Source organism: Conger conger, chromosome 6 (genome assembly GCF_963514075.1).
Source record: "Conger conger chromosome 6, fConCon1.1, whole genome shotgun sequence".
Taxonomy (NCBI): domain Eukaryota; kingdom Metazoa; phylum Chordata; class Actinopteri; order Anguilliformes; family Congridae; genus Conger; species Conger conger.
In genome coordinates this window covers 27,447,278-27,467,663 of record NC_083765.1, presented here as the reverse complement: position 1 = coordinate 27,467,663, position 20,386 = coordinate 27,447,278, and the positions used below count along the sequence as shown (strand labels likewise).

Sequence of the window (20,386 nt, the reverse complement as noted above, 5' to 3'; positions counted from 1 at the left end):
CCAGCTGCAGAAACCTTAGCAGCGGTCTGAACCCTGACGGATGGAGTTTATTGAAACTGGAGCAGTTGGGTAATGAGAAACAGCCGTTGCATTTGTAATAGACCTCAGAGATCCAGTGGTCTGAAATTGAGGTCTAAGCTTATTAAAACCGTTCCAGTATACTTGAGCAGGGCATTTAGCCGTGCGTTACATTATCAGAGGAACACTCGGTTCCTCCAATTAACACGGCGTTGCGATGGGAGAATGAACACGCGTGTTCTCAGCGCAATCGCTGGGAGGGAGCAGTGAGGTGTGTTCACTGAAGTGGCACACACGTACGCAACACAACCTCCGGGCATCTCTGCCTCCACAGACACACTGCGTTTCCCAGACTGATCTATGTGCCCAAAGTGGGCAGAACACCCTGGTCCACAACCCAATGCACCCCCTTCACCCATTTGTCTTTCACTGTTCAGTCCTAACTGTCACCATGAGGGAGAGAAGGAGATATTTATCTGCGTTCCATCCCGTTGCGTCCGGTGGAGAGTCAGTTATTCATAAGTTAGCACTCCAGGGCGCAGATGAGATTCAGATCTGATTGGGATTCAATGGAGAAAATCAAAGATGCAAGTGTTACGAAATTAATTACCATGGGGAGGCACCTAGACTCCATTAATATGAAAAAGTGACATGTATATTCAATGCTGCATACACAAATACACCTCACACACACACACACTCACCCCCACTCTCACACTCACTGTTTTGTGCTATTCCCCATCACCTCATCTCAAGTCTCCAAAAAGTTGAGAAAGATTTCTTTTCAAAGTTACACAAGCACTCTGGCAGCGAGATCTAGGCCATGACCTGTCCCTGATGAGTTTTTTTATACGTTGGTCAGAGTGGAAGCTCCATGTCACAAGAGCTTCACAGCTCATCATTTATAATTCAGGGCCCAAATTGCAATCTGACTGGTTCCAGCCAGGGAAGAAGTGAAGAAAACAAAACAACATTACCGTTCGTCTGAACCCTCCGCCCTTGGGCGCTGCTCCCAAATGATGGAGGCAGGGGTTGATGTCACACTCAGACCTGAAAAGGCCTTAAAAGACCTTTAAAGTGCCTTCTGGTCCGTACAGTGTCAAACCAACAGGCCATGGTCATGTATTCCCAACATCTATTGGCTGCACATGGAGTGAGCAGCTGGGCAGCGGGAGCTGGGATAGTTTGGAGGAACAGGATTAGGAAGGTCTGGTTTAGTTAATAAAGGCACTTGAATACTCAGTACGGGTTTTTTTAAAGACGTATTTCTTTTGGTGGAAACCAGACTTCCCTCTCCTTAGGGCAACGAGGAAACATCTAGTCATAAAATGAATTACCCCAACGGCAGGCAAATTGAATCAAGCAGAAGCACACAATGTATTAAGCACTGGAAGTGAAATATCCTTCTTCATCAGTGTCAGGCTCCGGCAATTGCTTGTCGGGAGGAAACGAGGGATGGGCGAACGAAACCGGGGCCCGCACATTTCTCATGCGCTCACGCCCTTCCTCCCTCCCTCTTTCCCTCCTCCATCCCTCCATCCCAACCGCGCCGGCCTGCAGGTCCGTCTGGAGTGGCCCACCGACCTGGCCATAAACCCCATGGACAACTCCATCTTCGTGCTGGACAACAACGTGGTGCTGCAGATCACGGAGAACCGGCAGGTGCGCATCGTGGCCGGGCGGCCCATGCACTGCCAGGTGCCGGGCATCGAGTACGCCATGGGCAAGCGCGCGGTGCAGACCACGCTCGAGTCAGCCAGCGCCATCGCCGTGTCCTACAGCGGCGTGCTCTACATCGCCGAGACGGACGAGAAGAAGATCAACCGCATCCGGCAGGTGTCCACGGACGGCGAGATCGCCCACCTGGCAGGCGTGCCCTCCGAGTGCGACTGCAAGAACGACGCCAACTGCGACTGCTACCAGACGGGCGATGGCTACGCCAAGGACGCCAAGCTCAACGCCCCGTCCTCCATGGTGGTGTCTCCGGACGGGACCCTGTACGTGGCCGACCTGGGCAACATCCGCATCCGCGCCGTCTACCGCAACAAGCCCCCGCTCAACTCGGCCGGCCTCTACGAGGTAGCTTCCCCCGCGGCTCAGGAGCTGTACGTCTTCGACGTCAACGGCACGCACCAGTACACCATGAGCCTGGTGACGGGCGACTACAAGTACAACTTCAGCTACAGCAACGAGAACGACATCACGGCCGTGACGGACAGCAGCGGCAACACGCTGCGCATACGCCGCGATCCCAACCGCATGCCCGTCCGCATCGTCTCCCCCGACAACCAGGTCATCTGGCTGACCATCGGCACCAACGGGGGGCTCAAGTCCCTCACCGCCCAGGGCCAGGAGCTGGTCCTCTTCACCTACCACGGGAGCAGCGGCCTGCTGGCCACCAAGAGCATCCAGATCGGCTGGACCACCTTCTTTGAGTGAGTAGTAATAATATAATAAATAATTGTTATTAACGGACACTTTTATCCAAAGCGACTTATAGTTGATTAGACTAAGCAGGGGACAATCCCCCCGGAGCAATGCGGGGTTAAGGGCCCAACAGCTGTACAGATCGAAGACACTAGGCCACAGCCTCAATGATTGACACTCCCTCTGTAGTGGCTGTCTCTGGGCTGCTGATGCTTTCTGAAGGGGGGGGGGGGGTCGGGTATAATGGCATGGAATCAATCAAATTTGACTTGCAATAAAAATGCTGTTAGCGCTGGTAATTTAACAAGTTTACCCTCCACCAAAACGAATGAAAATCCTGTTTGCGCTGCCAAAAGGAAGTTTGCACTTTTTTTTTTTTTGATTTATGAAAGCTTAAGGACAAATGTTTCATAGCATCCAGACCATGGAGATCCAAGTGTTCAGGTATGGAAAATGGAACTGAGATAAATCAATTACTTTGATTAGTATTCAAATACAGTTTAATTAGTAAATAACAAAAAGGAACACGATGCAAAAATCTAGAGTTTTGTTTTGTTCATCAATATTTGTAAAGTGGAGCCAAAGAACCATGCATAAAATGGCAGATAATTTAATTTTATTCATTTTTCTTGCCAGATGTCTCCCTGTACCAAGCTATAATTTGCACAGAAAGAAACTTTTACAACTTAAAGAGTTTTAATTGAGCCCTTAGTGGGGGGAGAACAAATCAATTATGACTACTGATCTTTTAATATTCCACCTTGGGAGGCATCAGTTATATCGCATATCTGAGTAATCAATCTGTTTGTGTGGTGTCACAGAAATCATAGCTCCTTCAGGCAAATATTGCTTTCATTCCATTTTCAATCCTCAAAACAAATTATTAAAAGTCAACTGAATGTCAGTAGTGTTTGGAATTGGAGTGCATAGCTTTAGTGCTATATCTGAAAATATGTCAAAATATTTTATTCATGAGCAGCGAGAGGTGTTAGTGACCCACCTTTGTGAATAAATTGAGAAGCGCAGCTTTATGGCATGACTGTATATTCATGTTAGAGACCTCTTGGAAATAACTACCTGTAACATCAGACTAACCAATCATTTTTCTATGAAGGTCAGCATTCTGATTTGATATAAGTGATGAAGTTCTTGGAAAGTTCAGTTGAAACTGCCAGTTGCTTAAGGGTTTGGAATTAAAAGCTGAAACTACTAAATAGTTTCTCTGTTTCAGAATCACTTTGGCCTTTCTTTTCAAATCAGAATCAAACTAGATAAAATACATCTGATGTCAAATGATCAAATACATTCGATGACCATTTCACTTCCATGACTCAGTGAATAAGGGTTGAGAGTGTAGCAACAACCTCATAAAATGTTGTACCACAAACCTTTGGTACTGAAGAACACAAATTTTATTTATGTTATTTTCATTTTAAATGAGATTTTCATTTCATTTTTCCAGAGAGTCCTACAGCAGATTACATTATGTACGGCAAATAACCTGACTCATCAAATCCTCATTTCCTTTTTCCTCCCAGCTACGACAGCGAGGGCCGACTCACCAACGTGACCTTCCCCACGGGGGTGGTGACCAATCTCCACGGTGACATGGAGAGGGCTGTCACCGTGGACATCGAGACCTCTGGGAGAGAGGAGGACGTGAGCATCACCACCAACCTCTCCTCCATCGACTCCTTCTACACCCTTGTCCAAGGTACAGCGGGGAGGCCTGTCCCAGTGCATTCTGGGTCCGCAGGTGCAAACACAGGCGGAAGATCGTGTACAGGGCAACGCGGATCAACATCAGAGCAGCCTTTTGTGACTCTGACAACGGCCCGGTTAACACAAAACTTTCTTTCAAAGGTGCTGCTGTGTCGTGGCAATGTTATTACTTGGCAAAACATTCCAGTAACATTTGGAGAACATTTTGTGTTAGCTGGGACCAGCCTTGCCAGCCAGGTGGAAACAAACTCTTGCATTGTTCCTGTATAAATGGGTTCCGAACAGCGTGCTGGGCAGACTTGGGAGTCCTTTTAGGTGTGAATTGCCATTGTAGCCAGATATGTTAAATGTGTTAAATCACATTCACAGCTGAAATCAGACTTACAAGGCTAAGCAACAGCCATATAGAGCCAACAGGACTGTAATAAACTGTTTAAGAAACAGTTGGCTAAATATTTTAAGGAGTCATCCTCGAGGCTTCTAGAGGCACAGATAACAACAGTAGCATCTATTATACAGTTGGCTCACTTAAGACTCTCGGACACTTTAAGCTTCAGGAATGATGGCTATGATTGCAGTGCTGCCTAAGGAGTCATCCATCAAGTAGATTCAATAAAAAAAGACCTTGCAAGCTTTTGTTACCTTTACATAATCCACAGCTGCTGTCGCTGAATTGAACAGACACATCGACCTTGGTATGCTGTCTAAGATCCTTCATAAAGGTTCTGTTTGCCCTTTAGAATGGCTGACAGAAAGTCTTTCCTCTTTAATTTGGGGGATGAATAAAGAAAGAATAAAATAAAGGAATGCAATCATGTTAAAAAAGGTGACAGCTTCCTTTTAAAAAAATAACACTTTCCTTTCTGTCTGTCTTGACTGTTCCCAGACCAATTACGGAACAGCTTCCAGGTTGGCTATGACAACTCCCTAAGGGTCATCTACGCCAACGGGATGGACTCGCACTACCAGACGGAGCCTCACATCCTGGCTGGGGCCGCCAACCCCACCGTGGCCCGCCGCAACATGACGCTGCCCGGCGAGAACGGCCAGAACCTGGTGGAGTGGCGCTTCCGCAAGGAGCAGACCCGCGGCAAGGTCATCGTGTTCGGGAGAAAGCTCCGGGTGAGGAGCGCGGGGAGGCCCGGGGAGGAGTGTGGGGAGGAGGGGAAGGGTGACTGGGGGGGAAGTGTCTGACCAACTGTCTCAAAAAAACAGAAAAACGATTGGGTTGGGAGACGATAAAGGCCCTTTTAAGCCAGGTCCGATGTGAATACACAGTAGAATAACGTGCGCGTACTTTTAATTTCTTTGTCATTTTTGCACAAACTTGCTGAAATATTCAGTGACAGCCTCAAAAGGAAATGTTAACTGGGGGTTAATTTAATTTGTGCTGGCCTGAAGTAAATCCTCCTTGGTGTAAATTCACACAGAAGACTCATCAGACCCCTTCTCTGAAAAACTGCGGGATTTCGTGGGTGTTGCAGTAGGTGGCAACGCACGGCAGTCAGTTTTTGTGTGTGCCTGTCCCTCTTCTGGGTCATCTTCAACCCGCTGCTTATTGTTGGAAGATCTGCTATTATTAGCATTATTATGCAACCAAATGCTTATGCTTTGCGCTTGCAGATCCCCCAGCGCACTTTATTGTTTTATAAGAGGCAATATGGAAAAAAAAATCATTTTATATAACACAGTTTAACTTGAGCAATGGTATTAGCTAGTTTGTGTTATGTTGCACATGAAGGAGGTATAATTTTGAAGAAATTGTATAATGCACAAATCTGAGCTTCCCATGGTTTTATTTAGGGCGGGGGTGTTGGGGGGGGCAGGAACATCCTGGCTTTAACCCCTACTGCATATTTCAGTTATGTAATATTTAAATGTGCTGATGGTCCAGAATCTTAGAGGAACAAAAAAGAACTCGCTCCTTACAAAGAAAAGAGCCTCATGAAATTGGTATTTTCTTACAAGTCATTATACAAGAATGTCTGCAAGGCTTCTAGTTCCTTTAAAAAAACATGAGGCTGTTATTGATATCTTGCGGTGTTTTTTTCTGCTCGGAGCGTAAACCCTAGGAGAATTTCGTATTCCCATCACATCAATAACAGGGACGCTTTTTCTTATGTGAAATAAACTGGGCTGGGGTCAGCATATGATTTGCTCTGCTTCCATTTATAAAAGCTTGTCATCTCTTATGCTGTCGCTGTTACAGAGTAACTTTGCATGGCTATTTTGCTTCTCTCCAGGTGCAGTAAATTCTGGGGGGTGGGTGATGTGGGGCAGGGGGGGTAATACAGTTGCCAGAGGGTCTTTCACTTTTTTTTTTACAAAAATAGCAATAATAGTTCATATAATGCAACCTCACTCACGGCAGGAAACGCTTAAATTAATTTCGGTTTCATCTTGGAGAATCAGTCATGGCAAATGGTATTGAAGGACAGCAGGTGAGCCGAGGAGCACTAAGGGGGCGGTTTTCAGGGCGTTCGTGGTGACCGACATTGACCGTGGCCTCCGTCCCCCCTCCCCTCCTCTTCCTCTGATGAAGGTGAACGGCAGGAATCTGCTTTCTGTGGACTACGACCGGACCCTGCGGACGGAGAAGATATACGATGACCACCGTAAGTTCCTGCTGAAGATCATCTACGACAGCGCTGGCCACCCGGCCCTCTGGGTGCCCAGCAGCAAGCTGATGTCTGTCAACCTCACCTACTCCGCCACCGGGCAAGTGACCAGCCTCCAGAGAGGCCCCACCACAGAGAGGGTGGAGTATGACAGCCAGGGCCGAATCACCTCCAGGGCCTTTGCTGACGGGAAGACCTGGAGCTACACCTACCTGGAGAGAGTGAGTATTCCCCAAACAGTGTCAATGCAATTCAACTTACTTGTATAATGCTTTTCAAGGAAGACTGTCATAAAGATGAGACGCTTTACAGAGTAGAAAGAGGGGAAACACCAGGTCTGTACCCACAGATAGCAAGAACATGACCCCCTGCCCACGTCCTCCCCGGCAACAAAACATTACACCCCCTGATTCTGGTTCTCACAGAGCAGTCAGCAATCACAATAATCTAGACCAGGGCTGCACAACCCTGTTCCTGGAGATACTGTCCTGTCCTACTGTAGGTTTCTATTTGAAACCTAATTTGGCACACCTGATTCCTCTCATTAGCAGCTCAATGAGATCTCTAGGTGCTGAATGAGATGTGTTCTGTTATGGTTTATGGTCGGAGTAAAGACTTATAGGATGGTAGGTCTCCAGGAACAGGATTGGGCAGCCCTGCTGTAGACTGAATGCAGACATAGTCTTTTTCATAAGTAGAATGTGAAAGTGTGAAAGAGAAACATTTCTCAGCAGCTACCTGGATGAACACATTTCTCAAAGATGATTAAACTTTTTCGAAAAGAAAGAAAAACATAGGGAAGCAAGAGAAGCTGGCTTTATAAATAACTTGCAAAATTCCAAGACCTACATTTTCTCCAGAAAGCTTCTTTTGACATGAATGCAAGCGACCAACAGAGGCCTGCTCTGCTGCAGTCAGGAAGCACCACTGAATGGGCAAAGATTTCTTTTGTTTGTTGGAAGCTGGTCCGCAGAGAGATGGCTAACAAGTAGCTGGAGCTTACAAAGGCGGAGTGATGGCTTCGGAATGAGGCAAGAGGGAGAGCGAGGGGTCTGGGCTGGGGAATCAGACAAAATCCTGGAGCCAACGGGGTCAGGTGGCCCAGCTCTGCCAATTACCGTTAATATTATCATTCTCCAAAAAAATAAAGATTGATTTCCCCATTCCAGGTGGTAGGGAGAATATCAGAAAAGCAGTGGAAGCTACATGGAGTGCTCTGACATCCTGTGTGAGATTCAAGAGATTAAACCTGCAGGCTGAATTTGCTGCCTCTCCCCCCACCCCCCACTTCTTTTTTCAGTTCTATTTTTGAGTGCTGTTGCCTCGCGAGGATAACGGCTTTCTCAGAGTTTGAGGAGCTCAGAGGAATTTGCTAGATGAAAAGTAAACTACGCAGAGGAGTGTGTGTCTGTGTCTGTGTGTGTGTGTGTGTGTGCGTGTGTGGCGTGTGTGTGTACATTAAATATGCATACGTTTCCTTCTCTTCTCGTCGCCTGCCACAAGAGCAGGTAGCGTGACCGTGATGAGGGATATCACCGCGGAAACACATGCCACTTGGAGTGCCTAGGGAGCCTGAGTAATGTCCGTCCAAGTACAGATGACAAGGGGAAGGATTCTCCTAGGCATTGCAGACACCCACTGGAGGTGCACTTAGAATACCAGATGCATGCAAAAATAGCCACGAAATTCCCTATCCCCCCTCTGGGGACTTACAGGCATGTTGTTTTTTTAACAAACCGGGAGAGAAGAAAAAGACAAAGACCCTTTGTAGATTTGACGTGACTCTATACGCTACACATGTAAATATGCCACACAGATATAAGCAGCTGCAGTCCACTGTTCCTGCTGCTGAGAAACTAGTCATTACCTTATTTTATTCTTATTCTGTGTGTGTGCGCATGTGTGTGTACGTGTGTCTATGTGTGTTCCACTGAAATCAAAGTATTAAATAAGTGCAGTAAGTTGAACTCGCAAGTTTTTCAGCGCAACTTTATACAAAGGGGGGACCCAACAAAGCAAAATTCCTTTTATCCTTTAAAATTTCTGTTACAAATTTTTCAAATTCAGAATGCTTTATTAACATAACAAGATACTATGCATCCTATGTTGCCAATGCACAGAAAACGAAAGCTGAACGCATAAACCCAGATCTAAACATAATCTAGACACTCTTCTTCATAAAACCCAGTTCCCAGTGCCAATATGCAAAGTGTGTGCATACCCAGCGTCGCACTAAGTGATTGTGGCTGTAAATACGCCTGCCTCATAAAATAAGCAACGGCTCAACCGTGAGGCTAGAGCTAATAATTGCCAAACACTTTAGATTTATGAGTCCGAGTACATTAAGTAAGGCCGGCATTAGAGATTTGTGGGTCAAGGATAACTCAATTAAAAAAAGGAAATCGCCGGCAAAATGGAATGCTAATACCTGTTTTCATGCCATTTGCATTTTAATACTCATTAGAGCAATTACGCCTTCTCCTTCTGTTTCCTCCCCAGTCCATGGTGCTGCTGCTGCACAGCCAGCGGCAGTACATCTTCGACTACGACCTGCAGGACCGGCTGTCAGCTATCACCATGCCCAGCGTGGCCCGCCACACCATGCAGACCATCCGCTCCATCGGGTACTACCGCAACATTTACAACCCGCCCGAGAGCAACGCCTCTGTGGCCGTGGACTACAGCGAGGACGGGCAGCTGGTGCAGGTGGCCCACTTGGGCACGGGGCGGCGGGTTCTGTACAAGTACCGGCGGCAGAACAAGCTGTCGGAGATCCTGTACGACAGCACGCGGGTGAGCTTCACCTACGACGAGACGGCCGGGGTCCTCAAGACGGTCAACCTGCAGAGCGAGGGCTTCATCTGCACCATCCGGTACCGGCAGATCGGGCCGCTCGTGGACCGGCAGATCTTCCGCTTCAGCGAGGACGGGATGGTGAACGCCCGCTTCGACTACACCTACGACAACAGCTTCCGCGTCACCAGCATGCAGGGGGTCATCAACGAGACGCCCCTGCCCATCGACCTCTACCAGTTCGACGACATCTCCGGGAAGGTGGAGCAGTTCGGCAAGTTCGGCGTCATCTACTACGACATCAACCAGATCATCTCCACCGCCGTCATGACCTACACCAAGCACTTCGACGTCCACGGGCGCATCAAGGAGATCCAGTACGAAATCTTCCGCTCGCTCATGTACTGGATCACCATCCAGTACGACAACATGGGCCGCGTCACCAAGAGGGAGATCAAGATAGGACCCTTCGCCAACACCACCAAGTACGGCTACGAGTACGACGTGGACGGCCAGCTGCAGACCGTCTACCTGAACGAGAAGATCATGTGGCGCTACAACTATGACCTGAACGGGAACCTCCACCTGCTGAACCCCAGCAACAGCAACCGGCTGACGCCGCTACGCTACGACCTGCGCGACCGCATCACCAGGCTGGGCGACGTGCAGTACCGCATGGACGAGGACGGTTTCCTGCGCCAGAGGGGCGCCGAGATCTTCGAGTACAACTCCAAGGGCCTGCTGGTGAGGGTCTACAGCAAGGGCAATGGCTGGACCATCCAGTACCGCTACGACGGGCTGGGCAGGAGGGTGGCGGCCCGGACCAGCCTGGGGCAGCACCTGCAGTACTTCTACGCCGACCTGAACTACCCCACCCGCATCACGCACGTGTACAACCACTCCAGCTCCGAGATCACCTCGCTCTACTACGACCTGCAGGGACACCTCTTCGCCATGGAGATCAGCAGCGGGGACGAGTTCTACATCGCCTGCGACAACACGGGCACGCCGCTGGCCGTCTTCAGCAGCAACGGCCTGCTGCTGAAGCAGGTGCAGTACACGGCCTACGGGGAGATCTACTTCGACTCCAACCCCGATTTTCAGCTGGTGGTGGGCTTCCACGGCGGCCTGTACGACCCGCTCACCAAGCTGCTGCACTTTGGGGAGCGGGACTACGACATCCTGGCGGGACGCTGGACCACCCCGGACATCACCACTTGGAAGAGGGTGGGGAGGGACCCCGCCCCGTTCAACCTGTACATGTTCAGGAACAACAACCCCATCAGCAAAATACAAAAAGTGGAAGAGTATGTCACGGGTAAGCGGAACATCATACAATATATACACTACTGTATAAGATTAGATCAATTGTAAGGTAATTCATACAGCAGGGCTGCCCAACCCTGTTCCTATACCGTCCTGTAGGTTTTCACTCCAACCCTAACAATGCACACCTCATTCAACAGCTAGTTAGCTTTGATCTTAGTTGAACTGCTAATTAGTAGAATCAGGTGTGCCAAATTTGGATTGAAATAAAAACGTACAGGACGGTAGACTGTCCTACAGCATTATTTAGTTGCATCAGGATTAGGTTGATAAGGGAACATTAAAAAGGGAAGCAATGTCATAAGCTAGTACAATTAAGAAGGAAGCAGCCTGAACCTCCAGTGTTTTTACTGAATTACCCCAGAACTGTGATGATAAAGGTGAACTCTGTCTCTCACTCACACTCCCGTGTTCCTCTTCTCTCCCAGATGTGAACACCTGGCTGGTAACGTTTGGGTTCCATCTCCACAATGCCATTCCAGGCTTCCCCATCCCCAAGTTCGATCTGACCGAGCCATCCCTGGAGCTTAAGAAGAGCCAGCTGTGGGACGACCTACCAGTAAGGAGTTTTACACAGCCTTCTTCACTTTAAAACCCTTCACACATTCCCCCAACTTTCTTCATCGTTTGGTACACTTCATATCTTTGTAATTATATTACTTGCAATATAATTAAGTTATAATGTATAATTAGAGCAGTGAGAAAGATTTTAACACTGAAACTGAACTGGGTTATAATCACCCATAGATGGTGGGAGAAAGACACAAACACACCTCAGGTTAGTCCATAATAAAAAAAGGCTTTAAAAAAATGGCCCAATTATTATCAAATTCAAAAGACCTTTTTTTAAAGTATTCTTAAGCAAATGTCATTATGACTGTGCAGAATTAGTCACCGAGTTTGTTTATTGTGATCCCACTGCAGGTGTGTACCACTGCCGCGGTAGAAAGATGCCCTGCGGAACACAGAACTCATTTTTAAAGTGATGACTTAATTCTAGGCACATTTTCCACCATTAGCAGGCATTCTTTTGCAGAACAGCGTGTCATGATGTGAAATAGTGTTGTTTTCTTGTTTATATTTTAGCCCTGTAATTTTGTTTTTTTCCCCATCATTTCTGAAATTAAACTACAGCCTCCACTTCCAATCTTTTACATGAAAAATGTTTAAATATAAAATCCATCCAATATGATAATTAGTATATTGCATAAACTGGTAATTTTCTTTGTTTGCAATTTTAATAATGTATAGCCTAATATAGATAAGATTGTTATGTTCAGTTTAGTTTTTTTGTTTTTGCAAATGATAATTTCATAATTGGCTCCTGTGTATGACTGTGCTGTACCCATGTAGAGTAGAATAGACCTTAAGCCAAAAGAGCTTTTGAAACCATGATGTGACATCAGAACTAACAATGATCACCAGCTATAACCAATCACTGTTCTTCCAGCCAATCAGATCATTTTATCAGTCTGTGCCAGCGCTGGCAGGTCAGTCCTGATTGGTCACAGCCGTCCCTCTCTCCACAGTCTATCTCTGGGGTGCAGCAGGAAGTGACCCGCCAGGCCAAGGCCTTCCTGTCGTTCGAGAGGCCTCCGCTGGTGCAGATGGGCAGGCGGCGGGCAGTCCGGGACAAGTCGTGGCTGTGGTTCTCCACCGCCAAGTCCCTGATCGGCAAGGGCGTGATGATGGCCGTCAGCCAGGGCCGCGTCACCACCAACGCCCTCAACATCGCCAACGAGGACTGCATCAAGGTGGCGGCCGTCCTCAACAACGCCTTCTACCTGGAGGACCTGCACTTCACGGTGGAGGGCCGCGACACGCACTACTTCATCAAGACCAGCCTGCCGGAGACCGACCTGGGCACCCTGCGGCTCACCAGCGGGCACAAGTCCCTGGAGAACGGCGTCAACGTGAGCGTGTCGCAGTCCACCACGGTGGTGAACGGCAGGACGCGGCGCTTCGCCGACGTGGAGCTGCAGCACGGCGCGCTGGCGCTACACGTGCGCTACGGCATGACCCTGGACGAGGAGAAGGCCCGCGTGCTGGAGCAGGCCCGCCAGAGGGCGCTGTCGCGCGCCTGGGCCCGGGAGCAGCAGCGCGTGCGTGACGGAGAGGAGGGCGCCCGCCTGTGGACGGAGGGGGAGAAGCGGCAGCTGCTGAGCAGCGGGAAGGTCCTGGGCTACGACGGCTACTACGTCCTGTCGGTGGAGCAGTACCCGGAGCTAGCGGACAGCGCTAATAACATTCAGTTCCTGAGGCAGAGCGAGATAGGGAAAAGGTAACAGACTGCTGGTGACTGGCTGCCAAAGAGACTGCCCACAGCCATTCCCAAACAGAAAGCGGGGTTGGGGTGGGGGTTTGGGGGGGGCGAGGGGGGGTAATTGCTGTGTGCCGTGGCACGTGAACTTAGCAAACATCAAAAAAGACCTGAAAGACCCTACTGCTTCTGGGCCTAAGCATGGCTGTGGCACAGGACGTGCTGTCTGTAGCACAACCTTGGCGAAATGGGCAAACTCTCTCTCTCGCTTTTCTCTGAGAGAAGGACAAGTCAAGGAGACAAACTGGTGTTCTATAAAAGCAACACATTTTTACAAAATGTTGATCTGCTTCACAGAATTGGAGTGGGGGAGGGCAAAGTAAATGTAGAAACAAAAACACACGAAAAAAACAAAACAAAAAAAAAGGTGTTTACATATGCATATCACTGCACTCAGCTGGAAAAATATGTACAAATCCATTTTCTTAGAATCCTGCCCATAATCATGTTTCAGTTCCCATTCTGAATGGTTAATCTTTACTTGCTAACGGGTGTGGGGGGGAGGGTGTTCTAGTCTAGCTCTCAGAGAATCCATAGACCTGTCCTTCTCATTTAATATCAGATCATCTCCACCAATGACATCTTTCAAATAATTTCTTTTTATAAAGACAGTTTTTTTCTTTTTTTTGGGGGGGTGGGCGGGGGTTGTCAAAGTAAATTCATATGTAAATTAAGGGGAGTGAAAAACATCCAATAGTACAAAACAATGCCCTACAAAGGAAATCATTTTATATATCTGAATTCCAGTCATCCACTCAATCAAATATTAGTCTCAGAGGAAGTAATTTATGTGAAGTCTTTATACATATTGAGAAATGAAATCCTGTCATGAGTTGTGGTTTATACGCCATACATTTTTAATATTTTATCCAATCAGAATTTACGATAATGCCAATTGAAATAAATCAAATGTATTGTTTTATTGATTTCTAAATATTTATTGCTGTGTAAAATATAAACCTTTTTTAGATTATCAAAGATCTCAACTAAATAGTTAGGTTTATAGTTATATTGTCACCTTGACCAAACCGTTTTAGGTGCTAGTTTTATCTAATATTCAACATTATTTTCCTGTTCATAGCAAAACCCATTGATTGGGTTCCAGAGCCAAACTTTTTCCCCAGACAAATACAGTTCAGCTCAGTTTTCAAAACGTTTTTGTTTCAACAAGTTTTACTTCAGCATTGCAGATCAGATGTAAGATGTCAACTTTATCTGCCGTTTATCTCTGTCCTTGCGTTATTTCAAAGTTTTGGGATGAATTGCTGAAGCACCCTTTTCATATTTGGGGTAGGGATGAAATCTGATCAGCACAAAGAGAGAGGACATGACAGCTTCAGGAGCCTACAGGGGGATCTGCATGGAACAACCAAATACTGCATCAGACTTCAACTAACATCCTACCGTTTGTAAAGGGACCATTCAGCATAAACCAGGTTTAAACTTTCAGTTCCGTTAAAAAAAACCAGGATAGTGTTTTTTTTTTCTTTGTTTTTTTTTTATCTGGATAATATTTAAATAAAAGTTCTAGGCGCAGGTTGAGTAAGGAGAGCAGATTAGGTTTTTTTTAAGCACGACGGCTCAGTGCTTCTATGAAGTGCTCTGGATTTAAGAGACATAACCTGCAGAACCTGTTCGGTGTACTGTGACCAAGTTGCCGGGTAAATGAGGCAGGACCTGTGAGGACCGCTGTCATTGAGCGGTGAAAACTGTCACTTATCTGGGCTGCACATGCACTGTTCCACCCCAAAAAATCCTCAGTTTCAGTGTTTTGTTATTACATATTATGTAGATTGTGACCTATTATGAAAAGAAGAGGGGATTTTTAAAAGGTCCAAGCCAAGTGCGGTATGGTAAGGAGATGCATATGACTTATTGTAATGTTTTTGTCAATATGGATGACAAAAAAAAAACTTTTTATTGGTACTATATGAATTGAAAAATACTTTTTCATGCAAAAAGATTGTACAACTACGTACAGACTGATGAAGAAGAATAAGAAGAAAGTATTGTTTTGTTTTGAACCACTGAATTGTATTGCTTAGCCTATTTTTATATTCATATTTGACTGGTGGGTTGAGTGTAAAAGGTTGTACGATAATCAAGTCTATTTTTGTGTGTCTAATGCGCTGAGGTGATAATTGGCCTACAGCTATCAGCTGGACTCCCTGCTTGTTGAAGAGGTGTTGGGCGGCAGGGCGGGGTGGGCGTTTGTGCATAGAAACCTGAGGCCCAGCCAATCAGCTTTCAGCCCTGCAGCGCTTTCATTGGTCCGGTCCACAGGGCGGGACTCCGTCCCGGCTGTGGGGAACAAACCAGGAGACAGGGGTGACCAAGTCGCTTCATGGACGCCAGGCATGCACATTTTCGTCATTGTTGCTTTTCGTTTCCGTTTCTGTTCTGTATCATGTGTGGCCTTGTGTGAAATTTCCATACATGCATATGAATCAAAATGTTTTGAGGTTGCCCTTAGAGATAAACGTTTTAAACTGTTGTATCTTGGACGGTGTTTATATTAGCTGTACTACAAGGGGGGTGAAAAGCAGGCCATTTTCACTGTGGTCCAGGACATGAAAACATGTAAAGTTATCACAGTTAGGAGGCACCCAAAAATGTAAGGGAGAAAGAGGTTTTGTTTTTTCACTTTTTTCTTGATTGCATGCCTATGCTGTAAAATGCCCATCTACATGCATTTAAATGAAATCCGCGTTTCAGTCTTTGTTCCCACAAAGTAACGTAAAGGACGTTAACGTAGTTGCGTTTATATATGCTGATGTTGCACTAAGTGACTGTAGTGCAAGTGACATAGTTGCTTTGTTCATTTACATCACCTTCAAAGTACTAGACGATGCCAAACGATCCCGAGTCCAAATAGAGCTCTCAGCACAGGGGTGTACAGTTTTGCTCTTCGTGACGTGAAAAAGTGCAGACCCGTCACGTGTACTGTAGGTTTGTCTGCTTACTGTACTGTGCGTCCCTACAGAAAGTGTAATGTTAGTGTAATAACAAACATGGTGACATCCACAGCTACAGACTACAGTCACAGCATCTCCCTTACAAAATGTAATACTGATTGTGAAAATATCAAATCCAAAGGAATATGTATTTTTTAATACATGTCGACATAAACTGCAAATATGTATTTTAGAATATGCTGTTCATTGCCACTTCAATATGTCTGATTTTATAGGTACATTGTGTATGATCTAGCCAAACTGTCAATAGCTGTAAAGCGATAGTCGAAAACACAGATTGCAAAATATATATTTACAGTGTGCGCATTTTCAAGATGCATTGCATTTAAGAGTGGTACTAAATGCCTGTAGAAATGCACAAGGCATCTTTTGACATATTCAAAAATAAATATTTCTTCTTTTTGGATTTCATATTTTAAAATGTATTGTCATCTACTACTTTTCACATGGGGTCCAGCACCACCATTACTGACTGTAATGTCTTACCTGGAGTGTAGAAACCTGTACAAATCTTAGGGGTGGGGGAATTAGCAGAGGATTGGTATGCCTGATTCTTTTCCATTGTATGGTGTGATCAGGAGCAGGCAAGCAACAAACTACATTTACTCTTATAGTTACTGTCTTGAGTAACAAGGTAAAATGTTATTGTTTTGCTTTAGATATTTTTTTTTTCTTTTTGTATTTTTGGAAGGGAATTTGGTAAATATGTCGCCTTTTTGTACGTTTTTTTTTCTTTCTGAAATTGAATCAGAAGTAAAAATGCTACAGTTTGACACAACAGAAGTCTCAAATCTGATATGTGAACATAATCTTAATTGTAAAAACCAATAATGTGTCAGTCTTTGTAACGAAGGTACAGAACTATCTTAATTTATTCTCAGAATTGTTTTCTAGCTACATCCACTGCAGGTTCATTACAATGTTTTATATATTCATGGCTGTTTAGAGTGCAATTAAGTGCAATTTAATGTAATCTTAAAAAGGTTGTTTCAGGGACTCGATCCCTATTCTCAGCAACATGTTATTTCTCCACAGAGATCAATCATACAAATAAAAATGTAATACTGTAAAGATTTCCGAACATGTAGTGGGGTGCTGGTTCTTCTTCCTATTTGTGTTCACATGATAGATTGTTCCACAAGGTGTGTGTGTACATGTTGCCTCATCCTTGCTGAATATAAAGTGTCATTATCCTCCGAAGACTCGGCAGAAGAAAATGTAAGTATTCAAATCTTTTTGACAAAATATAACAGTCTTGGATAACCAAAACATGCTGCAGTGATTTTAATAAGGGCGGCCAGTAGCGTAGTGGTTAAGGTAAATGATTGGGACACACAAGGTTGGTGGTTCTAATCCTGGTGTAGCCACAATAAGATCCGCACAGCCGTTGGGCCCTTGAGCAAGGCCCTTCACCCGGCATTGCTCCAGGAGAGGATTGTCTCCTGCTTAGTCTAATCAACTGTACGTCGCTCTGGATAAGAGCGTCTGCCAAATGCCAATAATGTAATGTAATGTAATGTAATAATATAATTTCATATATTAAGAAATTGTCCCTTGGAGTGTAGGTTTCAGTAGGTTTTCAGGTTGGCTCTTGAGACCAGAGACTGGTCTCCCCTACAGGGGACAGAAAGGAATCGCCGGGTCTCAGGGGAAAATACATGAGTTCCAACAAGAACATCCCACTCAGACCTCGTCTGGCTGTTAGAGAGGGATCTTGGCATGGAGCAGATCAGAGTAGAACAAAAGCTCGATGTCAGGCGCGGGGTTACATGAGACTTGGGCTGCCTGCAGGGGCCAGGTCCGCCCCCTCCCTCAGCCCCTAATTCGGCCCCGTCGAAGGAGGCTGCCTTTGTTCACGCGGCCGGGAGCCAGTGTCCAGGAACGGTGCCAGCCTGCCCCACGCAACCAAAGGCTATCTGCACACATCTCCCACACGGCGAGAGGGAAGGAGGGAGGAAGAGAGAACAAGAGAGGGAAGGAGGGAGGTTGAACAAGGGAGGGAGGGAGAGTGAGGGATGGTGAACAAGGGAGCGAGACATGACAGAGCATCAGAAGGAGGTATAGAGGGATAGAAGGTGAAAGCTAATGAAGGATCTCGGGAGAGAGCTCTAGCCGGACATAGCCAATGACCACCTGTACACATTTCACAGAGAGAAGTGAGGGCAGAGATAGACTGATCACTGGCCTGGGGTTATCTCTGTATGTCTCACAGGGGACGAGAGAGAAAGAGCCCTCTGCCGGCCTTCCTGCTCTTCCCCAGAAAAGAGATGCCTAGCCTGCACTGGAGCCTGAACATCTGCACTGGAGCCTGAAGCCAGGCCAGCCCAGGGTCAGGGGTACAAAGCCGGAACCTTCCGGAAACCCGGTGTCGTCATGAGGGAAAGGCTCCATTGATTAGCAGCTCGCTCCCTAATCCTACTACCAACATCATGTAAATCCTCAAATAAACCCTCAAACTGCATTCATTAAAATGCCAGTCACCAAGCAGAGGTGTGGGCTTTGATACTGCAGTGCTTTCACCTACCACATACCACTGGGGAGGTCTGACACATTTGTGTGCCAGCCCTGTCAGTTCATAGCACATAGTAGTTTGGGACTTCATATTTACCTCATTTAGATATTTAATCACCATCAGTGTAGAACTTGCTATCAAACACATTTTGATTCATATTCAATTCCATTAATATGAATATACGTAGAAATCACACATACACAAGTATTCACACACAATCATATTCATGTTGCAACTGTGAGCCTGTGTTTTGGGTAATGTCCCATGAAATGCACTGTTTATAGCCTCAGGACCTTGCGATGAATCCACAGGGGAATAGCGAGTGAATCGCAGGTGAATATCAGAGGAGATTTCAAGCCCTTCCACTGCTAAGCTGTTGCTACCAGTTTTTCAATGTCAGGAACAAGATTTGAGAGGGAAAAACACTGGTCTTATCCCTTGGTCAGGAATGACTATTCCCCTTGTATCTGTGAACATCAAACGGCATTAGCATTTTTCACTGGTGGTGTGCATCATGGCATTCAACTGGTGCCCTTTTTTTTTTCTTCCTTCAGCTGAGCATTACTCCAGAGGTTTAATATTCACCATGGTCCTGAGGGTTTTCTTTCCTGCACAGTGAAAGTGGAGAACTGGAACTCCTGCTTTGAAGCACATCTTTACTAGTTGCTTTGTGCTACACCGCACTGTGCTGCAGTGTGAAAACCCATTTCTGAGCCGCCAAACACCGCATCCTTCACATACCGTTTCTAACGGGCGTCTCAATGCACGACTCTCACCATTCCATGGAGGCGGCTGGATTCTGAAAAGCATCAAAAGCGATCCTTTGTGGCTTTTTTTTTTTAAGCCAAACCTTGTCAATTATTTTTTTCCAAAAGAAAAAGAGGACAGAGCTTTAGGTGCAGCACGTCTCTGTTATTAGAGCTCCGCTGCTGTCTCCCTGAAGCTGCTGCAGGTTTTCAGATAAGCGAATAATTCTCCTGCTACGCGTGCCGCTCCCTTTCCCTTTCAAGGCTGTCCTCCGGAGACAACAGCTTCCCAGAGTCTCCCCGCGAAACAGGCTGGAAGCCACATCAGTGACATCCACCACCTCACGGTGCCCTGCTCTGACACCAGTGATTAAAACATGTCTTTAGAGTCTGCATGCTCTCATTCCGCCCTGTCTCACTGGAAATCTGCTTGAGCAATCGCTACAGCTTCCAGTGCATCTTTGGATGAACACAGTGAATTGTGCTAAATTTACACTCACAGAGTACTTATGGTCACCTTTGGACTCATGAATTAACACTGGATATTTTACTATGTAGTGTTATCCAGCCGATAGCCTGGTATCAAGCACTCTGGCTATGTGGAGCATTTTAAACAGGCCTTTTTTCCTTACAGTGCATGACAAAAATACAATGGCGTCTGTAAAATAGGATCATTGTTCAAAGTTTCACTTTGACAAACATTTTTCATTTAAAAACCTGCAATATCACGATGTGGTGCATTGGTGAGTCCCATGGCCTCAGATCAAATCCAAACCATGCCAGGGCCAACTGTGACCTGTAGCTCCACTGGGCGACACGCAGTTGATGATTTCATCGCCCAGGGTCAGTTAGGTATCTGAGTTCATCAAGATGTAGCGCCCCCCGCTGGTAGATGCAGTGTGAACAGAAGCAGCTGGCCACAGCACGTG

At 46.2% G+C, this 20,386-nt stretch overlaps 1 protein-coding gene across 1 annotated transcript in view; it reads left to right on the top strand.

Annotated features, from left to right (window-relative positions):
• Positions 1-13,189, top strand: part of tenm3 (teneurin transmembrane protein 3) — a 252,324-nt gene extending 239,135 nt beyond the window's left edge. Inside the window, exons 25-31 of the mRNA XM_061244374.1 lie at positions 1,579-2,453; positions 3,984-4,159; positions 5,054-5,289; positions 6,710-7,006; positions 9,285-10,896; positions 11,333-11,463; positions 12,434-13,189. Of these exons, the coding sequence (XP_061100358.1) occupies positions 1,579-2,453; positions 3,984-4,159; positions 5,054-5,289; positions 6,710-7,006; positions 9,285-10,896; positions 11,333-11,463; positions 12,434-13,189 (4,083 nt within the window). The remainder of the gene's footprint in view (positions 1-1,578; positions 2,454-3,983; positions 4,160-5,053; positions 5,290-6,709; positions 7,007-9,284; positions 10,897-11,332; positions 11,464-12,433) is intronic.
• Positions 13,190-20,386: the final 7,197 nt, after the last annotated feature.